This window comes from Myotis brandtii, unplaced genomic scaffold, assembly GCF_000412655.1.
Source record: "Myotis brandtii unplaced genomic scaffold, ASM41265v1 scaffold14, whole genome shotgun sequence".
Classification (NCBI taxonomy): Eukaryota; Metazoa; Chordata; class Mammalia; order Chiroptera; family Vespertilionidae; genus Myotis; species Myotis brandtii.
This window is the reverse complement of record NW_005354999.1, coordinates 2,100,031-2,111,669: the sequence shown is the minus strand read 5'-3', so window position 1 is coordinate 2,111,669 and position 11,639 is coordinate 2,100,031. Positions and strand designations below refer to the sequence as shown.

Below are 11,639 nucleotides of genomic sequence, written 5' to 3'. Positions count from 1 at the left end.
GTGGAGGGGCTGGGAGCCCAGGTCGCAGGTCAGCTGCAGGCGGCGCCCACAGTGGCCAGCGCAAGAGCTCCCTGCATGGCCTCGGGGCCGGGCTCAGCTCCAAGTGGTCGCTCTGCAGCGCCTTCTCGCTCCTGTCACAGCGCTGAGGTACTCGTTGTAGGTCCGTCCATCAAAGGCCAGTGCGTCCAGGTCCCCTGCTGACTTCTCTATCAGCCCCGTCTCCCAGTGGGGCCCCGAGAAGCCCCTGGGGCACAGGCACACGTAGGAGGCCTGGTTGAGGCAGGGGTGGCCTGAGGCTTGGGTGCAGGGGTGATCTGCGAAGGACCCAGAGCTGTGTTTTCAGAAGATTGTCCCTTTAAGTAATTCCTATTCTGTAAGTAGTTCCTATCTTTTTAGGTTATATTGGTCCTTATACACCCAGTCTGTCTCTTTAAATCGTGTGCTTGGCCCTTTTATATGCCATCTGGTGCTGTAAGTTGTGCATACCAGTCATTTGAAATTTGTCTTCTGTAATTTGTGTTCTGTGCTACCTGGTTACCATTTATTGTATTTTCAGACTGGGGTAGATTTAATGCTGGTGGTTCTTCCAATTCACTTTTCACTAATGTTTCTCCTTTATGTTTTCTGCACTTTTGGTCAGTCTCTCTTTGGTCACTACAAAGCCTTGATTTGAGGCAAGTGGGGCTCAGGAGCGGGAGGGATTGTAGAGCTGGAATCTGTTAATGGTTCCCTTATACAGTTATTTTGTAGTATCACTAGTCTGTCTTCTTAATTCTGAGTGGATGACTTTGTGAAGAATATTTATAGATATAAATAAAATGTTTAATATTTTTTAGGAAGCTGATTACTATAGACTCAATTGTTTTTAGCTACATGGAAATCCCACAAAACTATATATCTATGTGTGTATGATAGGATTTTAGGAAAATGTGGTGAAGGCCTGGGGAGTGGGGTGGAGGGAGAAATGGAGGGGGAAGAGGACATCTTTAATGCTCTCAACAATAAAGACAAATAGAAAAATAAAAAAATATAAAAATTTCCTGTGAGTAATACAATGCCTCATATTGGAATATGGGGAGACTTACATTTCATTAATAGAAATGTATCTAGATTTTAATGTGTCATAATGTTATTCCTCTGAAAACCTTTCATACTCATTATACCATTTTTACACATAGTTTTTCCACTTAGAGGTAGAAAGTCACATTTAAAAAAATATATTCTTTCAGTGGTGTTCTATGTATTGTTATACAATTGAGACATATTACATATATCCTTTTTATTCACTTTCTAAATTAATGTTATTATTTACATGTTTTTTAGTTATAAAAAATTCTTCACAATTTTTATTTTTTACTGGATGCATAATATTTCCCTAATGCTAAACTTTTAAATTGTTTGAAAATTGGCTTTTACAAATAACTTCGTAGTGAACATCTTGGTACATAAATCTTGGCACACATTTTGTATTATTTACCCAACTTAGATTTAGAACTTGAATGGCTAGTAAAAAAGTTTCACCATATTTAATGATAATCATAAAGTATTGCCAAATAGCTTTGCAGTAATTCTGTACCTATTTATATTATCATTAGCAAACTATGAGAAACTATGATAGAAATGGCATCACATTTCAGTGCTATTATTACTAAAATATACTTTGCTAACTTGAAAGTAAAAATATGATATCTAATTGTTCTTTTTATTACTAAAGAGATTAAACATTTTTTCTTTTATTATATTTGTGTTTCTTTTGTGCATTATCTGCTTATGTCTTATTAAAGGTTTAGATATTTTCTTACTGATTTATAGGCGCTCTTTACACAGTTAAATGTTTAAGGGTGTCACTGAAATATTTGTTGGATTTTCTCATTAAAATTTTTATAATTTTTAATAGAAATATTTATAGTTTCATGTGGTCAAATCTATCCTTTTCTGTATGATTTCTTCTAGTAAGATCACTTATGAATAAACATTTTTGTAGGTACCATGACATTTTACAGTTTCCTTCTGTGACAGGCATCCGAAATAATTTCTCTGCTTAAGCAACTCTGGCCAGAAGGATCTGACATTCGGCGTGTTCTTTGTGTTACTTCATGCTCCTTGACTCTGAGAATGTACCATGACTTTTTAGAAAACAGAAAGAAGACCACCTCTGGTCAGGAAACTAACATCCAACAGGTGTGATTGTTATTACTTTACTGTGAAACACCATTGCTCTCAACTTTGGAAATTTTATTGATTTTCATCTACCATTTCTTCCATTTGGTATTCATTTATTTCCCTAATTTGGTTATATACAAATTATATACAAATTGTTTATATAAAAAAATCTAGATTTTCTTTATTAAAAAACACCCGTTGTGCCACTATAAGATTTAGTGTTTTACTATGCAGATGTTTCCCTTATTACACATTTAATCAAATTTGTCCAACCATCCAGAGGAAGGGGAAATGAAAAAGGAAATTAGTACTTGGTGAGAGCTTACAATGTTGCAGTGTTCTGGGCACTTTATATGCCTCAATGTCATTAAATTCTCACAGTAGCCTTTCAAGGGAGGTACTATGATCCCTTTTCACATATGAGAACACTGAGGTTCAGATATTGCAGGTAACATTCCTTAAACCAAAGGTATTAAAGAGCAGTGTGGATTGAACCTGGGTCTGTCTTGTTCAAGTTCCATGATACCAAACTGTATTTTGAAAGAATATCTTAGTGCCATCCTCGCTGGAGAGACACTAAAAATCTTAACCTTTTGATGGTTGATAGAGTTCATTAAGAATATGTTGACCAGTATAGGTTTGCTCTCAACTAAATAGTTATCCCTATATATTTGTGCACACATACATAGGCACAGACACACACATTTGTACACATACTATTTTGTAAACAATTTGAGTGCTGGGGGATTATTGGTTAAGTATTCTTATTAAAGAAACATGAAGTTTGTCTCTCTCTTCTACAATTTTAGAAATGAGGAGTGCTTATTATCTTTAACCTAGCATCCTTTACATAATATTTGGCTTTTCAATATCTGCTTGAATACAGGGTGGGGCAAAAGTAGTTCTACAGTTATTAGCATGGAAAATATAACAGTAAATAATACAATAATTAATGAATAATAATACAAGCATAAACGTTGCCCTGGCTGGATGGCTCCGTTGATTGGAGTGTCATCACATACATCAAAAGGTGGTGGGTTTGATTCCCGGTCAGGGCACATACCTAGGTTGTGGGTTTGATCCCCCATGCAGGGGGAGGGGCATCCTGAGGCAACTGATTGATGTTTCTCTCTCTTTCTCTCCTTTCCTCTCTCTCTAAAAATCAATAAAAAAATATCCTTGGGTGAGGATTAGAAAAAAAGAAAAGAAAAAGAAACTCTGTGTTTTGCTTAACTCACAACTATAAACCTACTTTTGCCCCACCTATATGTTCTTAGTAAAATATTTGTTCATGATTAGGCTGGCCATTTTAAATTGTTATCAGAAAAACGATACGAAATCAAATGTATCTCTCTGGAATTTCTACCTTTAGACCCTATTTCGCCCTTTGGAGATACTCTGAAACAAGTCTTAGTTTTGTAAATTTGGAGATGGCTTTGAGGTCTTTGTCCTATCATGTTAAATATGTCCACTTAACCCTTTTTCTAATTCGATAATTGTTTTAGAAATGTCCTGGTTTCCTCACTCTAGTAATTTTCAATGTAACTTTTAAAATGTGGTGTGTTGGACAGACTAGAGCATTTTTAAAAAATATATTCAGAGAGGAAGGGAGAGGGAGAGAGAGATAGAAACATCAATGATGAGAGAGAATCATTGATTGGCTGCCTCCTGCACGCCCCCTATTGGGAATCGAGCCTGCAACCATGGCATGTGCCCTTGACCGGAATTGAACCTGGGACCCTTCAGTACTCTATCCACTGAGCAAAACCAGCTAGGGCCAGACTAGAGCATTTAATGTGTGGTTCTGTCAGTGCTGAGTCTTGCAGGATCATTACTTCATTAGCTGTTTGGTCATTTTACGTAAAGGTTGGCTTAACTGAGAATACTAAAAAATGCTTTATGCAAACTGCTATTGAACTGGCAGTTCCCTGTCCCCCTTACCTCACATCTGTATAAACTCAGCCAAGTTTATGTGTGAAGAAAAGAACTTTCTCAAAAATGAATGTGGCTAGCTACTGCTGTGGTGCCGTATGTGTCTCTCACAGCCACTGTGCTCTGGCTGACCTTCTTTATTTTATGCAGGTGAAAGGTGATTGTGTAAGCCTGCAATGGGTGGAAGATCTGTGTAAGCTGCATTGTCTCAGTGTGGTTTTTCTACTCCATTTACCGCTTTCTCAAAGAGCTTGTACCAGAGTCATCACTTCCGATTGGATTGAGGACATTCAGACTTTCCTAAAAATGGTAAATATGTTCTTTGTTAATTTATTATTTACTTTTTGTTTCAATTGTTTCATCTATATAGAACCACAATCACCTGCAAAAATAGACTTATATGAGAACAATGTCAGCCCTTTGGGGGCTTTAAAAGTCAAATGGCCTAAATCAAATCACTTCCTAATTCCAACTACTCTCTTTGATAGTAATAATAGACAACATTCTATTTTATTGAGTCTAAGGAAAAAAATCTATTTTCCTTCTTTTAATCTCTGTCAAGATTAGTTTCTTTGTGTGTTATCAACTATAAGGGATTGGTGACCGTTGTGTTCTGCTCTTGAGAGGAATTGAATAAGTAAATGTAATAGTGTATTATTTTTGTCTATTATAGAGGATAGTTATAGAAAATGTGTAGACTTTAAGAAAATAGAAAGCAAAAACAACAGAAAAACCCACCATTTAGTCAATTTTGGCAATTATTGACATTTTGGTTTATTTTTTAATTTTAAATGCCTAGATTTTTCTGTTATTTGTTATTGTTTCTAACATTGGAAATCTATATTTTTTTCCACATATTTTTTCTGTTATCTTTCACATTCTTAGCATCATTTTTTAAATGGCTACCAGTTATTTTTTAATGGATGTACCACAGTTTACTTACCCACTTCTCTATTATGGGATGTTAGGAGCGTTTAAATTATTGTATTATAGATGCTGCTATTCTCTAGGTTATTTAAGTGTAAGCCTTTCCCTTTAATTTGGAGGTATTGACTTAGACTGATATCCAGCAATGAGATGAGTGGATCAATTGATGTAGGCTTTAAAAAAATGATTTTGATACTATATCCTAATTAGTTAGGAGGCCAGTCCATACATATTTATCTAATGCACATGAATTGTGTGAATCACTGGGACTACAGTGAGAAAAAAATGAGACCACACTTACTCCTTCCACCCCACCACCTTCGTAGAGTTACATTTTGCAGCAAAGACAGATATTGAATTTTTTAAATTACTATGAAAGAGGGACTATAGGATGGTTTAGAACAGGGGTCCTCAAACTTTTAAACAGGGGGCCAGTTCACTGTCCCTCAGACCATTGGAGGGCCGGACTATAGTTTAAAAAAGAACTATGAACAAATTCCTATGCACACTGCACATATCTTATTTTGAAGTAAAAAAACAAAACGGGAACAAATACAATATTTGTATTTGCATGTGGCCTGCGGGCCGTAGTTTGAGGACCCCTGGTTTACAATATGATAACAGAAGAACTCTACTCTGTCTGAAAAGGATGGCTTCTCTTAAGAAATGAAGAGAAGTAACCCAAGTCTTAAAGGATGAGTAGGAGTTAGCAAGTTGAAGAGAGGATGAAAACTGGATTCCAGATGATAAAACAGCATGCATGATTACCCTGAGGATGGCATGACCAAGGAACTGAACTTCATGAAGTGTAACTGGAATAGAAAGACTATGGGAAAGCTGAAGAGTGGTTAATAAATAAATCATTTAGAACTCTGCAGATCCTGTTAAGGGAATGGAGATAAAACTTGGTTGTAAACACAATGAGAACCAACTGATTGGTTGAATGTCAAGCAGATGAGTGGCACTTCCATTTTCAAAATTTTCTCTGGCTTGTAATGCAGAGATAACATTGTAGAGGCACAACATTGGATTTGGGGACACCAGGTCAATGACTATTACCTTAGTTCACATAACTGTCGATAATGTTAGGGACTAACGAAGTGGAAAATAAGGATGAAAAGCCGCAGTCAAATTCAAGAGTTAAGTTTTGGAATTGACAAGTTTAGTGATTGAGTGTGGGACATGTGGAAAAGGGAGGAGTCAAGTGACTCTAATTCTCTAGATTGAGCATTTGGCGGCTGGGTGACGCCATTGTACTGTACGAAGGACACTCCAGAGGAAGAACCCGAGTTCAATTTTGGAAATACTGAGTTTAAGGTGCCAATGAAATATCCAAATAGATCGATTGATATCAATTAATGCTATCTTGTGGATGAAATTATTTTGGGAGAGAGATATGATAAGAGAGCCTAGGGCAGAGACCTGAGATATCTATACTAATAAAAGCCTATGTGGTCATCACGCCCTCACTCAGTGACGCCTTCACGCTGCAATGAGCGATCACCAGGAGGCTGTGTTCGCAATGGACGCATGTGGGTGGGCAAGGCCTACATCTTGGAGTTCGATTGTGGGGCTCCTGCCCTGTGAGAGGGCCCAGGCCCCCCCCCCCCCAGTGCACAAATTTCGTGCACCGGGCCTCTAGTTCTAATAATAAATAGTTAAGAAAAGGTTGAGATACTGACAAAGATACTGAGAAAAAGCTGCTTAGATGAATAGGAAGGAAACCTAGGAGAATGGATTGTTCTGAATGTCAGTGGAAATGTAGAGAATTGTAGGAGGTTGAGAACTAAAATTAATACATTGGGTTAAATGGCCTAGAGCTTACTGTTGATCATAATTAAGAGACCTATTAATGGAGTGGTGGGAAGCACACTGTATGTTAAAATGAATTCAGTAGTGAGTGGAAGGGAGAAAATATAGGTGAAGAGTAATTTATATGTAAGAGGTTGAGAATAAGGACAGTGACATTAGATAAAGTTGGAGAGGAAAGTGGGCCAATTAAAAACGCTTCTAAAATGGCAAAGATTGCCCAGCCAGTGTTGCTCAGTGGTTGGGTGTCAATCCATGAACCAGGAGACCATGGTTCAATTCCCCGTCAGACGATTTCCTCATTGTATGAACATCATAGAATGCACTTAATAAACCTAGATGGTAGCCTACCACTGTGATTGTATGACTATACTTTTTTATTACTTTTTTATTGTTGACACTATTGTAGATGTCACCCCCCCCCCATTTTACCCCCTTTGCCTACCTCCACCCAGGCCCCTCTCCCACTGGTCTTCACTACACTGTTGTCTGTATCCATGCACTATGCATACAAGTCCTCTGGCTAATCTCTTTACCTTCTTTCATCCAGTCCCCCACCCACCCCTTTCCTATGACATCTGTCAGTCTATTCCATGTATCCATACCTCTGGTTCTATTTTATTCATGAGTTTATTTTGTTCATTAAATTTCACATATAAGTGAGATCATATGGCATTTATTTGTCTTTCTCTGACTGGCTTATTTTGCTTAGCATAATAATCTCCAGGTCTATCCATGCTGTCGCAAAAGGTAAGATTCCTTTTTTATAGCTGCTTAGTATCCCATTGTGTAAATGTACCATAGCTTTTTTTATCCACGCATCTACTAATGGGCACTGGGCTGTTTCCAGATCTTAGCTGTTGTAAATATGCTGCTATGAACATAGGAGTGCATCTATTCTTTCTGATTGGTGTTTCATGATTTTTAGGATATATTCCCAGAAGTGTGTTCTCTGGGTCAAAAGGCAGTTCCACTTTTAATTTTTTGAGGAAACTCTGCACTGCTTTCCGCAGTGGCGGCACCAGTCTGCATTCCCAACAGTGCACCAGGTTTCCCTTTTCTCCACATCTTTGCCAGCACTTATTGGCTGTTGATTTATTGATGGTAGCCATTCTGGAAGGTGTGAAGCGATATCTCATTGTAGATTAAATTTGCTCCTCTCTGAGAACTATACTAGCAGTGCAGTCGGTTTGTTTATATCAGCATCACCACAAACAACTGTAAACTCTGAAAGTTGATCTTCTTTTTGTAATCCAAGTCTGTATCTGAATTAGGCTTTGATTGCCCAGGCATTCACTTCAAAGAAGCATCCACTGCAAGTGGCTATCTCTAATAAACACTTTGCAGGCCACAGAACTGCATAAAATACTAGGGTGCCTCCTGCCAACCCTCACCCCCAGGCTTCTTTGTTTTAGAGATCTTGGTTGATTTCATAATGGGGATGCTTGTTTTTTCTCTCTCCCCATGCTTTAAACCCTTGCTTTTATGTTTTTTAAAAAAATATATTTCACTGATCTTCCACAGCGAGGAAGGGAGAGGGACAGAGAGCCAGAAACATCGATGAGAGAGGAACATCGATCAGCTGCCTCCCGCACGCCCCCAACTGGGGATATGCCCGCAACCAAGGCACATGCCCCTGACTGGAATCGAACCCGGGACCCTTCAGTCTGCAGGCTGATGCTCCATCCACTGAGCCAAACCAGTCAGGACCTTGCTCTTATGTTTTAAACTCACCAGTCAAGTGTGGAGCAGAGAAGCCTCAGTTTTCCTCCTTGGAACTTAACTCTCCCAACACTAGTATTGACTGAGGGGATGACTAGGCTCTCACTTGCGGAGGTTGCTTCCTCATACACTTCCCTGGACTAAGTGTGGTCAGAGAAGACATTCTGTCTGTGTTAGGTGGGCACATAGCCCCAGATCATCAACCTGGTAGGTGGACATCAGCCCTTGAATGTGGCTCTTCCGCCCCTTGAGTGTGGCTCTTCCACAAAATACCACGTGCGGGCGCGCATGTACAGTGCGATTGAAACTTCGTGGCCCATGCACAGAAGTTGGTATTTTGTGGAAGAGCCACACTCAAGGGGCGGAAGAGCCACATTCAAGGGGCCAAAGAGCCGCATGTGGCTCGCGAGCCGCAGTTTGCCGACCACTGGTGTAGACAAATGAGAATCTTTGAGTTTGAAGGATTCAGCATCTTCTAGGTCCCTGAACAATCAAATGCTCTTTATTTTTATGCTCTTTTGACCTGAAAGTAAAATTGGAAAACATTAAAACCTAAGTAAAGAACAGAGGCACATTTGAAAGCAAAAATATTTCTAAAGCCTTGGGACTCTGTGTTCTTTCATATTGAAAGCATGGAAAAAAAGGGTAGTAACAGTTAAATATGGACTTCTCTGCTTCAGAATAAAGAACTACACTTAACTCATTTTTTTGGTCAATTTAATTTTATGTTATACTTTGACTTTTAAGGTATAAATTGTTCATAACTACCCAGATTGAAAGGGTTTACACTAATAAGAATTGGAAAGAGCCCTGCCAATTTGCCTATCTGTTGGATTACAGACATTTTTTAAGTCATGTTATAACTTATTGCTAATATAGAAATTGTCAATAACTTGGTTTTTTTAATTTCCAATTTTCAGAGAAAGTGGTGTGAATATTTCATCCTAAATAATAGAAACATTTTTGAATTTTGGAATCTGAATTTAATTCACCTTTGTGACTTAAGTGATGAGCTTTTGTTGAAGAATATTGCTTTTTACTATGAAAATGAAAATGTTCAAGGTACTATCTTAGCATATTGTAATAATTATACTTTCATCCAGAGATAAACAATGTAAAAAATTTAAAACTTCAAAAATAATTTCCCTGTATTTCCAATATATAACATAACAATCATTCTCTTTCCAATCTTTGTTTATACATGTATATGTTTTATGTAGTTGCAGTTTAAGTGGGTATTGTATTTTAAAACTTCTTTTAACTTAATATTATTCCACAGATATTTTTTGAAAAAAGATTGGTAATTTAAGTTTAATTTTTCATTTAAATAAATGCATAACTTTTTCCCATATTATTTACTCTGATTAATATCATCATTTACTATTAGATATTTAAGGAATATTTTTCAAAAGATAAAGTTGATTTATGCATTTGTAATATCTGATTTGTTTTTCTTTCTTTGACTTATTTTCTTAGAATAATTTTTCTGTTGCTTCTTAATAATAAAATATAAAACACATTCTAAGAGAACTACAGCTGGGCATTATTGATGTTTCTTTGACCCCCTAGGATTTGGTTCTTTCATATTGCAAGCATTGAAATAAATTGGCTACATATAAGTTCAGCAATCCTCTATACATTTTCTGAAAAATCATAGTTTTTATTCAGTTTTATTGATTATAACATTATGTGTGACCTAACATTTTTATTACCTTAAATGATAACTAGATATGCACCATCTATTATTGTTAGTTAAGATAGTCATACCTTTAATACTTGTTATAAAATAGGACAAGATAAAATTTTAAATCTACAATATCATAGTCAACCTAGAGACCATTTTCATGTAGGTGCAGTGTAGAACCCACTGAAAATTTTACTGTTTGACAAGTATTTCAGAGATCTATGAATTTAATAAAAATGCATGTTTCTGCATATGTGTGAATGACTTTTAACAGTTAGTATTTTAAACTATTATTTAGGCCTACATTTGAATTTGGGAAATGACATTATGAAAGATTATGAATATCTCTGGAATGCTGTATCAAAGTTGGTCGGAAAGTTTGATGTTGGAAAGCCATTTCCTCTGAGAACAACACAACTTAATTTTCTTAAAAAGGACCCAGTACCAATCAAAGGTAATAATACTCTAAGTTAATCTGAAATATATATAAAGCATCATTTCTCTGAAAATGTTTTGAAAGTACCACTACCTAAATGCTGCAAGTATAAAAACTTTTCTGGCACTATGAAGTTTAATAATAAATTACCCTTGTTGTCATTTCATCAGGGTGATATGCTATGATTATAGTTTAGAAATGTTGTTTGTTTTGCTTGTAACTAATGTTGTGATTAAAAAAAAAAAAGCCAGACATAGGTTGCTGCCATTTTCATTAATTTGACAGTATATAGATCAAGTGATAATAATCTCTTATGGCCAACCATTGAGATACCAAACATCCTATCTAATAATAGACAAAGATGGTAATTGACCGTACCTTTGCTACGCCTCCCATTGGCTAATCAGGGCTATATGCAAATTAGCTGCCAACAAAGATGGCGGCTAATTTGCATACTGCAGGCAGGGTGGGACAGCGCGAGCCACCATCAGGGCCCTGTGTGCAGCCCCGCCCCCATCCGGGACCCCCGTGTGCCGCCTAAGCCCCGCCCCCAGCCGGGACCCCATGGTGATTAGAGAGCAGGAAAGTGCCGCCCACAGGCAGCACCCAGCAAGGCCTGCTCCTGGGTCACCGCAGCGATCCCAGAGCAGGAAAGTGCAGCCTGCAGGCAGCCCCCATGTGTGCCTGCTCCTGGGTCGCCAGCGGCGATCCCAGAGCAGGAAAGGGCGGACTGCAGGCAGCACCCCACTCTGGCCACAGCTCAAGGGAGAGTACAACAAGCAGTGGAGGCCAGGAGCCTAAGAGATCAACAGAGAGGGGCTGCTCCAAGAAGCTTCCATGGTGTGGCTGGGGGCAGGCCCCCAGCAGACACACACACACACACACACACACAGAGCCTACTCTGAGCCTCCAATGTGGCTGGGGGCAGATCCCCAGTGGGGACACACACACACACACACACACACA

General features: G+C 38.1%; 1 protein-coding gene across 4 annotated transcripts in view; it reads left to right on the top strand.

Moving 5' to 3' along the window:
• Window positions 1-11,639, top strand: part of LOC102257980 (probable ATP-dependent RNA helicase DDX60) — a 98,671-nt gene that overhangs the window by 8,853 nt on the left and 78,179 nt on the right. For all 4 annotated transcript variants that reach the window (XM_014535223.1, XM_014535221.1, XM_014535220.1 and 1 more), the window contains 4 exons: window positions 2,020-2,181; window positions 4,246-4,404; window positions 9,474-9,615; window positions 10,536-10,691. In XM_014535223.1, coding sequence (XP_014390709.1) covers window positions 2,020-2,181; window positions 4,246-4,404; window positions 9,474-9,615; window positions 10,536-10,691 — 619 coding nt within the window. The remainder of the gene's footprint in view (window positions 1-2,019; window positions 2,182-4,245; window positions 4,405-9,473; window positions 9,616-10,535; window positions 10,692-11,639) is intronic.